The following is a 13,224-nucleotide window of genomic DNA, read 5'->3' as shown; positions in this document are numbered from 1 at the left end:
CCTTGATGACACATACCTGCACATACAACATTGTGTAGAACTGTGTGTCCTTTTACATCTGCTTTCATTAGATCAACACCATGATCAAGTAGATACTTCATAGTGGACATAACACCTAACTATGCAGAGGCCACAAACGGTGTTGCACCTACAAAAGAAAAACATAAAAGTACAATTTATGTAACTCACACTGTCAGGTGCCAAAGAGTTACACATATGAGAGCATACAATTTCCAAAAGCACAAAAAAGCTACAATAAGAGTTATATGTATGAACCTCCACTTGCAGCCATATTTCGATCACACCCTAGTTCCTCAAGCAATTATTTGTAGACATACAAATGGCCTTGGCATGCTGCTGAATCACAATTTTCTATGCCAAGTGCTCAATCACCATTTCTTACACCTAATTGATGCTCCAACTTTATACTAATGACATCATTTATTTCTAAATGCTTGTGCTTGCTCCAACAGCTGGCCGTGGCCCAGGTTGCTCACTGTGCACAAGGAGCGGATCCAGCACTTGGGGGTTGTGATGTGGTCTAAAAGGCAAGAAACATAGAGAGCATAATGCAAAAAAAAATTCTGTAGCCACACCACTCAACAATCCTCAACTAAAATTACAAATATATTTGTTATGCATTTGTTATATTCCTATTGTAGATAAATTATAGAACAAAAATAAGGAAATTGCATATTTGACATAGTGCAACTTGTACTTGCTGGTAATGCAATTCTACTGTACATGTATACAATTTAAAGATCTGGCTCATGCAAGTATTGTTTCTTGTACCACTATCAATTCAACTAGTAGTTTTGATGTGGTGTAGGGATAGAGGTGGCTAGGAATGGCTATAATCTCACATACTGATTCTTTATGATGCTTCAACTTTATCCTAATGACATATCATCATTTATTACTAAATGCAGGCAAAGAATAGGGCAAAATTAAGACTGGGGTAGGAAGTATTACAGATCACTAAAACTATGGATGGGCATAACTTTCAGGTAATATAAATGTCAATAATTAAGTTTTGGTTTAGGAAAAATCTATTTTCTATGGACTTACTAGAAATACAGGTGAATCCTCCTAAATTTAGCATTACTAAATGATGTAGATCATCTACTGCAGGTACCATATACACATGCAAGTGAAAACTCAAAATCAAACTTTGATCTCACAACAGCAGATGGGATAAAGAAGTGGCAAGAAACACTACAATTGATGTACCTGACTAACCAGGTACTAGATTAATATATATTGCATCAAATAATCATTTACTCAGTGCAACTAGACATATGTCAATAATAAGTATATATGTTAAAATAGATGCAGGGTGGACATAATGCATTTGCAAATTCTATGTTGACAAATCTATCAGACATCAGTTACAATGACAAAGATGAGCACAGTAGGAACACCAACTATGATGCAGAAATACTTACTGGATCTGATGCCGTCCCTTCTAATACCTATAGATACAAAATGGTGAGCAAATCGTTGCTTAGATTCAAAAATGTCAAGATAAAAAGGTTGTTTTTTGAACTAAATTATATTTCAATGCAGGGAGGCTACACTGAACTTATGCTGGAATAAATCAGGAACTCACAGGAAGATGATCAGACTGACATGAATAGGCGGGTAAAATTATACTGCAAGTATATAGAAATTATAGTGCACACATGTGTAGATTACACCGATATATGCGATGTAAATTCAGCATAATAGGCGTGTAATTTTCAATGCTTCATTATAAACTGTGCAGCTACATGAAGGGATGCAAGGAACATTGACACAGATGATAATTGGAAATGACATGACTAAGGTAAAATTGTATATGCTTGTCAATCTAGTTGTGTTATATTTTTGGTAAATAATAACCATTGTCATTAACAAACAAATAACACATAATATGAGCCTTGAGGATCTGGATGGAATCTTTGGACAGCAAACTGAGTGGTCAATATCAGAGCCAAGAATGTCATATGAGGTACATACAGACAGCTAAGCAATTTGATTACATTTATAAGCAATACAAATATGTACTGGCATCAAAAGTAACTTATCTTTGCAAAAACAGGATGGAGAAATGGCAAGCATGACTGATGATGATAGATCTGAAATTGAACAATATCATTGACAAACTGATGTATTCAATAACATGGAAATTGATGAGGTGCATAAAAATGATCTCTTAAACTATTTCAGTCTATAGTGAAAAAATTATTTGTATTACAAATGCCATTACTCAGAAACTAAGACTGCTGCTAATATATTTACAGGCATAGAAGAACATCAAGATGATCAACCAACAATGGGAGAAAATGACTTGAGGATCATAGCAGCAGAACCGACAAGTTCAGATATTACATCAACAGTAATAGATGATAATGAACATGTAAATGGCAGCAAGGAACTGATGGAGGAAGAGATTGAAGAATTCATAAAAAATGAGTAGGTTCCAGCATATGAAGGCAACAATGCACCAATCAATAGCAAGTACACCCCACAGCTATCAATGGAATTTAAGACTAGGCATGATGCTGACCATTTCTTCAACTTCTATGCATTCCTAGCCGGATTTGAAGTTGTCATAACGCATACAACAAGAACTACACATAAGAAAAGAAATAATGAGATAGTGAAAGTGACAATGAGATGCAATCGTCAAGGAAAAGAAAAGGCACCAAAGTGTTTAGAGCAAGAAGCAGAAATAAACAAGGATATTGGGAAGCAACCGGTAAGGAAAACAAATGTTCAGCAGAAATCAGATTGTCCTTGTGTTATGATGGTGAAAGAAGAAGGAGGTGTATGGAAGATTAAAGCTCTTGATTTGAAACATAATCATCAGTTGTGCCCTAGAGAGAGGGATCAGCTATTTTCTGGTCACAAGTACATGATAGATATGGAAAAAGGACTTATTAAGACTCTGAATGATAACAATATCCCGACTAGAAAGATGGTTTCTATTCTATCATATCTAAGAGGTGGACTTATAGCTCTACCGATGAAAAAGAAAGATATCAGCAACTATAGAACAAAGCTAAACAGAGAAGTTAAAGGTTCAGATATGACAAAAATACTAGATTATTTCAAAAAGAAACAAACTGAGGATACTTCTTTCTTTTACAAGTTTGATTTAGATGAGGACAAGAGAGTTAGAAACTTGTTTTGGATAGACTGTTCTGCTATGAAATATTATGTAGATTATGGAGAATGTGTAAGTTTTGACACGACATATATAACCAATCGATACAACTTGCCTTTCGCACCATTTGTTGGGATAACAGAACATGGCCAAAGTTGCCTCTTTGGATGTGCTTTCCTGCATGATGAGACAGTGGACACTTTCAAGTGGGTATTTCAAACTTTCCTTGAAGCAATGGGAGGAAAACACCCTCAAACGATCATCATAGACCAAGACATGGCGATGAAATCAGCAATAGAGCAAGTCTTCATAAACACAAAGCACAGAAACTGCTTGTTCCACATAAAGATCAAATGCTACAATAAGAATGTCAAGGTGTTTGCAGCAAACGAAGGATTATATGAAGACTTTGAAGATACAGTGAACAATAGTCTAACAGTGGAAGAATTTGGAAAACTTTGGAAGAGAATGAGTGAGGAAAGAAACCTTCAAGGGAATAACTACTTTTCCAAAATGTGGGAAATGAGAAAAAGGTTTGTCCCAGTCTACTTCAAAAATGACTTCTTCCCTTTTATATAGACCACATCCAGAAGTGAGGCAACAAATGCGAGTTTCAAAGATAATGTAGGGCCAACTTATAGTATCATTAGCTTTCTAAAAGAGCACAATCGGATTGTTGATACCATAAATCAAGCAGAAAAGTTGGAGGACAGCTATAGTAAGTAGAAAAGGATAAAGGAATTTATATTCGGCTACAGAATAGGGTAGCAGGCACAACAGCTATACAACAGAAACATATTCAAAAAGTTTCAGCTTCAACTAAAGGCAACATCAAGGCTGAACTATAGGGAAACCGAAGATGGGAAAACATTTGAGGTGTGGCACAAAAGTAACCAGATTCATGAGGTTCATAGGTTCAGAAGATATACAGTAAACACTGACCTAATAGAAGGTGAAGAAGAATTTACCTGCATATGTGCAAAATTCAGCAAAGATAGGATACTCTGCTCTCATATCCTAAAAATAGTCATTGAAAAGGAAATCAGCACAATTCCAGAGAAATACTTCATAGAAAGGTGGAGGAAAAAGGATATGAAGGTACATGTTGAAAGAAAAGAAGAAGAAATAGTTGCAACAAGCTCATTTGTAACACCCTAAAATTTGCAACATTTTAAAAATAGGTGAATTGGATTTATTTATGCATTAGTGTGAGCATCTAACATAGGAAAATAATAAGTTTTATCAAATTAAAATCAAATATAGGGTTTATGTACTTGTTTATGCATTCATGCTGTTGTATATTATTTTTGTATTGTGTGGCTTGAAATCAGATTTCAAATTGATTTGAATTTGCATTCAAAATTTTGTTTAAAAATTAGTTTAGAAAAATGGAAAAGGATTTTTCCCTCCCTTCCTCGAATTCGGCCCGCCATTGTCGGTCGGCCTGCTCTCCTCGGCCTGTTGGCCAGCCTCCCCACTCTTCTTCACTTCTCGCATGGCCTCCTACTCTCCGCAGCGGCCCACCAGGCGGCCTAGTTCCTGGCTGTGCCGTGTCCGCGTTCTCCCCTCTCGCTGACGGCCCAGCCCCACATGTCAGCAGCGTCGTCTTCCTCCTCCACGCGTGACCGAGATGGACTTCGCCGTTGCCATAGCTACCGAATCCGCATCGCCTGTGCTGCCTCCTTGCCTTGTGCCCCAAGACGTTCCTGGCTATAAAAACCGATTGCCTGCATCGTGCCGCGCCCGTCCCAAGCTTCGAAGCCACCTCACCTCGTCTCGAGTTCATAGCGCCGCCGTTAACCCTAGCACCTCCACCATCTCCACCGCCTCGCCGAGCACTGCGCTGCTCTCGTCCACTCCATGCCTTGGTAAGCTACCTAGATGAGTTCGCCTTACTCTCCTCTAGCTTCCAGTGTTCTTGGTTTGCTATATCATGGTCCATAGTCCGAATTCGACGAGCACCGCCTGTCTCCGGCCATGGCGTCGTCGTGGAGCTCACCGTCGACCTTGTCGGTGTCCCCCATCCCATCCAGATCTGTTTGAGCCGTCTAATATGAGATCAAGGGCCCAGATTAGAAGATACCCCTTCGCTGCGAAATTTGCAAAAAGGCCCTTATAACTATTTAGATCTCAACCCGCAGTCCCTGGTTTCTTTCAAAAGGACCCCTGCCTTTTCTTTTAATAGTGCCCACAGTCCCTCCGTCATTTTAAAATCAGAATTTGATTTATTTTATTTCAAAAATCAAGTTCCACTTATTTACAAAATTGCCACTAGCTTCTGCAGGCCATAAAATCTCTGTTTTAACTTCGATTTGATCCGTTCAACTTGCGTTAGGTTCGTAATTCCATAATCTACATGTTCATACTACTGTTAAGTAGGTTTTCAACTTTTAAATTTCAAGGTTAGATTAATCTATTATTTTACTAAAGGAAATCTTGTTTAATTCATAACTTCTTCGTTTTAGCTCCGATTTTTGTGATCTTCGCGTCTGTGTTCATAGTGAGACGTAGATTCATTTTATAAACTTTTCATCTTGATTTTATGTTGATTGGTGTACTGTTCTAATCTATAGCTTTTGTTTGCTATGCATGATTGATTTTGGATGCTTGTATGTTGCTATGATTATCGAGTATAGACGGTGAGCAATTCACGGGTGAACAAGAATATTACTTCGACGAGCAGGATCAGCAGGAGCATTTTGTTCAAGGTAAATATAGCATGGGATCATCCTTGTTTCCTATCAACTTTAATACATTTAAATCATGTTGCATGTGTCACCTTGATAGGGATTCCCTAGAATTGAACTTATACCTTGTCTCCTATGGGCTATGCATTGGGTAGCTTTGCTAGTGCTCAATGAAACCATGATCTTGTAACTTGACTAATGGTATATGCAATAAACATTAAAACATGACTTTTTAGCAACTTGGAAACAAGGGGCTGGAGTATTTAGCTACTTTCTAAATGCTTCCGATTCCTCTCCCTAAGGACTTGTCTGTAAGTGATCATCCAGGACTTATAGTACAGCTGTGAGGGCTATATGGCTCTGGCTTTAGGTCAGTATGAGGACCTTTTCTGGCTTGTTAGTGGTTACCTTTATTGGCGTAAGAATGGCTTGATGAATCGGGTATAGTGCGGACTCTGTCCCCATGAGTATAGGCTTTGCGTCAATGTGCCATCGGGAAGGGGAGCTCTACATCTATTTGCTGAATGAATCTAATGGGCCTAACTTGTTAGATGAACCTTTGAAAGGCTTCGTAGTGAACCCTGCTGACCTTCCTTGGTAGTGGGTCAAGAGGTTGGCCACCTCGGGCGAAAGGGTAAATCACAACTCACAGTGAAAGTGTACAACCTCTGCAGAGTGTAAAACTGTTATATCAGCCATGCTCATGGTCATGAGTGGCCTTGGAACATTTACGAAATAGATGATCACTAAGAATTATCTGTTTATGCTATTCATTATTCATGTTTACATTGATCATGTGTTTTACTTTGGGAGTTAAGACAACTTGTTGCTACTCTTATGCTAAAATTGTGACAACTAAAAGCTAAATGCGGTTAAACCAGTGTCAAACCTTTTGAGCCTCATGAACCCCATGTTACACTTGTTGAGTACGACATGTACTTACGCTTGTTTATTTTCATTATTTGGATAAAAATCCCAGATGGGTAACAGATGGCTATGGCAATGACAACTTTCCTGAGGATTAGTAGACTTGTGGTCAACCAGTTGACGTCCCTGTGATATGGAGCTCCCACGAGATTTATCTTTATACTTTTGCTATATTCATGTGGAGACTCTATCTTATTATTCGTGATGTAATAAACACTTGTGATGATACTATTTATAATTTGTCGGCTTATGTGTGTGACTGATCTCTAGGAACACATAAGATTATGGATCACATTTTATCCTTAAAATCGGGTGTGACAGATTGGTATCAGAGCCGTGTTGACTATAGGATGCAAGCCTAGTTAGCAATGGTCGTTTTAGTCTCTTTTGCTTCACTCATTTCATGCTTTCCATCTCACCCTTGTTATTTGCTAAAGTTTTATGCTTCTTTTGCCTCATTCTGTTATGAAAATTATTGCTTGTAATCTAACTAAATCTAATTCTATAGATGCCTCGTGCCAATAAGACCGCTCATATCCGCATCGGAGGCTACTACCTGCCTCGTGGCTTGTCCACGGAGCCACATGAGGAGGAGGAACCCCATGAGCAAGAAGTTGATTCGCCAGCACCTGCACCTACACTGGAGCCATTCTAGGAAGAGCCTAAAGAAGAAGAACCCGAAGAAGTGGAGGTTGTTGCATTGTTTGATGATGATGAGGAGGAAGACGCCGTTCAAGAGGATGAGCCGATCCCTCCCCTTGGATGGACTACGAAGGTCTGGTACAAGCCAGGGTGTGAATCCTCCGTCTCGCACCACCGACTTATGGGGATTCTTTAGACCTACTACGCTCATTGGGATGCAGCTGTGGAGTACGTCTGCAACGAGCATACGCACCCTCTGGAGGACACTTATTGGAAGACCAGGGTATGGATCTCCATCCGGGATGAACAGAAGGACGCATACCAGCTAGACTCAAACTATGCGTATCACGCTCACTATGCCACCATAGAAGATAGCATAGAAGATGCAGCTGCTGCAGCCTGCATGGGTCTCCGTGGTCGTAGCTTCGAGGATATTAAGGAGGACCACTATCGATTCCTCCCTTGCCAACACCTTGAATTGGAATGGGCAATGATGGACCCTTAGGGCACGGATCCAACTACCCAAGTGATGGTACACTTTGGCTGTGAGTCAGTAGCAAAAATTCAATGACTGGAAGATCAGTTGAAGGCACAACAGGAAACCCTTAAGATATACTGACAAGTGATAAATGAGCAACAGGTGTACCTCAACCTGCCAAGGATGTACAAGGAGCTTCCCCATAAATTTTGCCCATAGGTGTTAGAGCCTTTTTTATGTAATAAGACGTTAGTAGAACGGGTCAAGTTGGGTCAAATCGAGTCTAGAAATGCGGTGTGAACATTGGTGTGCCTAGTTGATTTGTTATTATGTTTATGTGTGAGTTGGATTTTTTATAATGAGTGTTGGGACTTTGTGGGCATGTCCTCAAGTTCCATAGTTAAGAATATTAAAGTTTGAGTCAATAAATAAATAGTTGGGTTTGGTACATCTTGTTCTCTCGGATCTGTTTTTAGAGCACTCTGCCCTTATCTCAATGCCAATCTAAATCTACTTGACCAAAAATTATGAAATTTTTATGGAAACAGCTAGACTTAAGTATATTTCCAATGCCTCTAGAATGACCCCTATATCTGATCTGGTTTGAGAGATATAACAGTTTCAAATTAAAGTTTCTACACAGTCTGGAATCTTGAATAGTTTTGGTTGAATCCTATTTTTGAGTAACCTAACGACAGAATCTGGGAATGTAGTTTGAATAGAAGTTGTAGATAATTTCTTCAGCTTTCGAACCATGTAAAGAACGCCTCTTTTGGATATCGGAAACTCGAGATATGTCTATTTTACCGAGCTGCCGATGTTGAGACTCGTCCAGAAAATTTTCAGAAGGCATTCTATATTTCTATAAGTGTCTCTAACTTCTGGCAGTGCGGACATAGCTTATGCAAGCTCTGGTGCAGAATCAGCAGAACCAACCAATTGGTAGAGCACCACGTGACAAGCATGGTGAATTCTTGAAGGGCCATCCCCCGGTGTTTTCTCATGCCACTGATCCACTGGAAGCAGATGATTGGCTTCGTGCAGTGGAGAAGCAACTCAATATAGCGCAGTGCGATGACCAGCAGAAGGTGTTGTATGTGTCAGGACAACTCCAAGGAGAAGCTCAAGGCTGGTGGGAGTCATTCAAGTATGGACGTCCCACCAATGCTCCTCTTGTCACCTAGCAGGAGTTTAGAGAGAATTTTAGATCCTACCACATATCTGAAGGATTGATAAAGCTCAAGCAGGAGGAATTCAGAGCTCTGAAGCAGGGATCTATGTCCGTAGCTGAGTATCATGACAAGTTTGCTCAGTTGTCACGTTATGCTCTGAATGAGGTGGCTGATGATGCTGATAAGCAATGCCACTTTCTCAAGGGTTTGTATGATGGTCTGCAACTCTAGCTTTTGTCCAATACATACCCCAATTTTCAGACGCTGGTGAATTGTGCGATTGTTATTGACAATAAGCGCAAAGAGATGGAGGCCAAGAAGAGGAGGCTTCAGGGATAGGCCTCTAGGAGTAATACTCGTCCATGCACCAACCCTCAGCAAGGCTTCTAGCATAGGTACCAAGGACCACCCAATCAGGGGAATTGTGGTCAGTATCCTCAGCGCAACCTGAAACTAGCAACGTCCACCGTATCAGCAGTAGAATGGCAACCAACGTCCCCAGCAGCAGAGTGGTCAACAGACACCACGACAGGGAGCGTCTAACAACACTCCAATGAAGACCAGTGCCCCTAGCACTCCCAACAAGTGTTTCCATTGTGGTAAAGAGGGTCACATGTCTTATAATTACCCTGAGAAGCCAAACCAGCAGACCCCACAGAGGCAGAATAGTTACCAGAAGCCAGCACCCAACACAGGCAAGGTGAATCATGTGTCTACAGAGACGACGCTTGCGGAACCAGAAGTCATGCTCGGTAGGTTCGATGTCAACTCAACTCCTGCCACTATTCTTTTTTATTCTAGAGCTTCGCATTCATTCATATCACAAGCATTTGTTAGAACGCATAGCATACCCTTATGTGCCATGCCAAATCCCATATTAGTAAACTCAACAGGAGGTGGTATGCAAGCTTCATATCATTGTCTTCTGACTAGTCTATCCTTAAGGGGGGTAGAGTTTAAAGTGAGCCCCATTGTGTTGAGAACATCTGGTATTGATGTGATTATGGGAATGGATTGGATGATGCAACAACAAGCAGTGATTCAGTATAAAGAGAAGGTAGTTGTTGTGACCGCACCAGATGGGGATAGAATCGGTGTCGATGTTGTAGTACGAGCACCGCCGACAACCACAGTGAATCAGCTTGATGACCGCGTCAACAAGGAGGACCCAGTAGTGGATGAGTTTCCAGATGTGTTCCCCAATGACTTGCCAGGTATGCCACCTGATCGTGACATTGAGTTTATTATTGAATTATTACCTAGAACTGCACCTATAGCTAAACGTCCATATGGAATGGGGGTTAATGAACTCGAGGAACTTAAGAAACAAATAAAGGAGTTATAGGAGAAAGGTTTCATTTGTCCTAGTTCGGCACCTTGGGGGCACCGGTTATATTTGTTGACAAGAAGGATGGTACTTAGAGGATGTGTGTGGATTATCGGTCACTAAATGAGGTTACTATCAAGAATAAGTACCCGCTATCTAGAATTGATGACTTGTTTGATCAGTTGAGGGGTGCCTACGTTTTCTCTACGATTGATCTTCGTTCTAGTTATCATCAGTTGAAGATTCGTGCAACTAACATACCCAAGATAGCTTTTACTATGAGGTATGGTTTGTATGAGTACACCATTATGTCCTTTGGTTTGACCAATGCACCTGCATAATTTATGTATTTGATGAATAAGGTGTTCATGGAGTTTTTGGATAAGTTTGTGGTGATATTTATCGATGATATATTGGTATTCTCCAAAACGGAAGAAGAGCATGCTGAACATCTAAGGTTGGTCTTACAAAAGCTCAGAGAACACAAGTTGTATGCTTAGCGAAGCAAGTGTGAGTTTTGGTTGAAGGAAGTTTCTTTCCTAGGCCATGTTGTCTCCAGGCAAGGCGAGAGATGTGTTGAATTGGAAACCACCAACTGATGTGGGAGAGATTCATAGTTTCTTGGGATTGGCTGGATACTATAGAAGGTTCATAGAAGGTTTCTCTAAACTTGCCAAGCCTATGACAACTTTGTTCGAGAAAAATGCTAAGTTTGTGTGGTTTGAGAAGTGCCAAGCTAACTTTGAAGAATTGAAGAAGAGGTTGACTACAACCCCAATATTGGTTTTGCCTGATTTGAGCAAGAGCTTTTCGATCTATTGTGATGCATCTCGTCAAGGTCTCGGATGTGTTCTTATGCAAGAAGGAAGATTAGTGGCCTCTGCATCCCGACAGTTGAGAAAGCATGAGCTAAACTATCCTACTCATGATTTGGAGTTAGCAGCAGTGGTTCATGCTTTGAAGATATGGAGCCACTATCTCATCGGACATAAAAGTGACATCTATACTGATCACAAGAGTCTGAAGTATATTTTCACTCAAACGAATCTGAATATGAGACAACGTCGATGGTTAGAGTTGATTAAAGATTATGATCTTGAGGTACACTATCATCCTGGAAAGGCGAATGTTGTTGCCATGCTCACGATCACGAGCGGCCTTGGAACATTTACGGAATAGATGATCACTAAGAATTATCTGTTTATGCTATTCATTATTCATGTTTACATTGATCATGTGTTTTACTTTGGGAGTTAAGACAACTTGTTGCTACTCTTATGCTAAAATTGTGACAACTAAAAGCTAAATGCGGTTAAACCAGTGTCAAGCCTTTTGAGCCTCGTGAACCCCATGTTACACTTGTTGAGTACGACATGTACTTACGGTTGTTTATTTTCATTATTTGAATAAAAATCTCGTATGGGTAACAGATGGCTATGGCAATGACGACTTTCCTGAGGATTACTAGACTTGTGGTCAACCAGTTCACGTCCCTATGATATGGAGCTCCCGCGAGATTTATCTTTATACTTCTGCTATATTCATATGAAGACTATGTCTTATTATTCGTGATGTAATAAACACTTGTGATGATACTATTTATAATTTGCCGGCTTATGTGTGTGACTGATCTCTGGGCATACATAAGATTATGCATCCCATTTTATCCTTAAAATCAGGTGTGACATCATTGTTGAGATTCAACATATTATCCAGGAAGTCAACAATATTGAATTCAAAAGCATCAAAAAAATGAGGAAGCCATGGAATATGTTATCTGCTCAGCAAACAGGTAAAGCACAAAATGACCAGCAAGGGAATGAAGGAGAAACTATAGCAGGAGAAACTAGAGATCCGAAGACTGAAATAGATGATCCGAAAAGAATTCAGAGAAAGGGAAGGGCACCTAAACCTATGAGAATGAAGACACATATAGAAGATATAAAGAAGAAGATGGTGGCAGAAGAAATGAAGAAAAAGAAGAAAACAAACGACACAGACAGTGCAGGTAAAAAATTCTAGTACATACAAATAGAATTTGAATCCAAATGCGCACATTCTTATTTATGTGAACTAATAATTATTTGTAGGCTCCCCAGTGAAGCCAAAAAGAAAGAAGAGGAAGGAAACATCAAATATTAGCATTGATCCCGAAGCAACAGAACACTGAGGACATGGTAATCAAAGATGATCAACAGATAGAGAGCGAAATTTACCAATCAGAAGGAGCGATGCAGTCAATTTTAGTGGCCAATTAATTTATGTAATTTGTTTAATGAACATGATGTTACAATCTTAAATTAAATTATGCCTAGAACTACAATTGCAAATGCTGAGAACTAAAATTGTTGTGCCCAATAGCTGCAATTTATATTGTTGGTGATTGCAATTGTGTAACCAAAAGTTTTATTTGTTTGGTTTTCATCAATAGCTGATATTATTAGTAGTAGAGCACTTGAAAATTCAGTAGTATGTTGCTCCTACAGCCACCAACATGCATCAAGGATAATTCTCCTTGGTACACTTACACATATGAGAATGAATGCACTAGCTCCTGCAGGTCATCAGGGTTGAACACTCGCATCATGCAGGATGTGATAGTGAGTTGGCCTTGTAGTCCCCTGGCAAACAAACATGCACTTAGTTCTATCAATTCACAGAAAGAAATAATGTGTACCTAGGCAAACTTACACCAGCAGAACCAAGTTCAGTGAAATCTAGGATACAAAAACTACCACAGTTTAGTGGAACTCAACCTTCAGGACTATACTATTTATTGTATTTAGCAGGAAGCATTACCTTCGCCCAATCAATTATGCTTGGATTACCAACTTTCTGATTAG

General features: G+C 39.7%; 1 protein-coding gene across 1 annotated transcript; it reads left to right on the top strand.

The window, feature by feature from the left end:
- The first annotated feature begins 2,653 nt into the window (after window positions 1–2,653).
- On the top strand, window positions 2,654–12,551 carry LOC136479421 (protein FAR1-RELATED SEQUENCE 5-like). Its single transcript, XM_066477296.1, has 3 exons — window positions 2,654–3,681; window positions 12,061–12,389; window positions 12,472–12,551. The coding sequence occupies exons 1-3, from the start codon at window positions 2,654–2,656 to the stop codon at window positions 12,549–12,551; spliced, it is 1,437 nt and encodes a 478-aa protein (XP_066333393.1).
- The last annotated feature ends 673 nt before the right edge of the window (window positions 12,552–13,224 follow it).

This window comes from Miscanthus floridulus, chromosome 9, assembly GCF_019320115.1.
Source record: "Miscanthus floridulus cultivar M001 chromosome 9, ASM1932011v1, whole genome shotgun sequence".
NCBI lineage: Eukaryota > Viridiplantae > Streptophyta > Magnoliopsida > Poales > Poaceae > Miscanthus > Miscanthus floridulus.
This window is presented reverse-complemented; position numbering and strand designations above follow the sequence as displayed.

What these genes read in the sequence shown, in the direction of transcription:
- LOC136479421 (XM_066477296.1), top strand. Translation starts at nt 2,654, where the DNA reads ATGAGATGCAATCGTCAAGGAAAAGAAAAGGCACCAAAGTGTTTAGAG. An exon ending in ATGTGGGAAATGAGAAAAAG is followed by an intron (nt 3,682 to 12,060) that starts GTTTGTCCCAGT and finishes CCTTAAAATCAG; the next exon opens with GTGTGACATCATTGTTGAGA. An exon ending in AAACGACACAGACAGTGCAG is followed by an intron (nt 12,390 to 12,471) that starts GTAAAAAATTCT and finishes AATTATTTGTAG; the next exon opens with GCTCCCCAGTGAAGCCAAAA.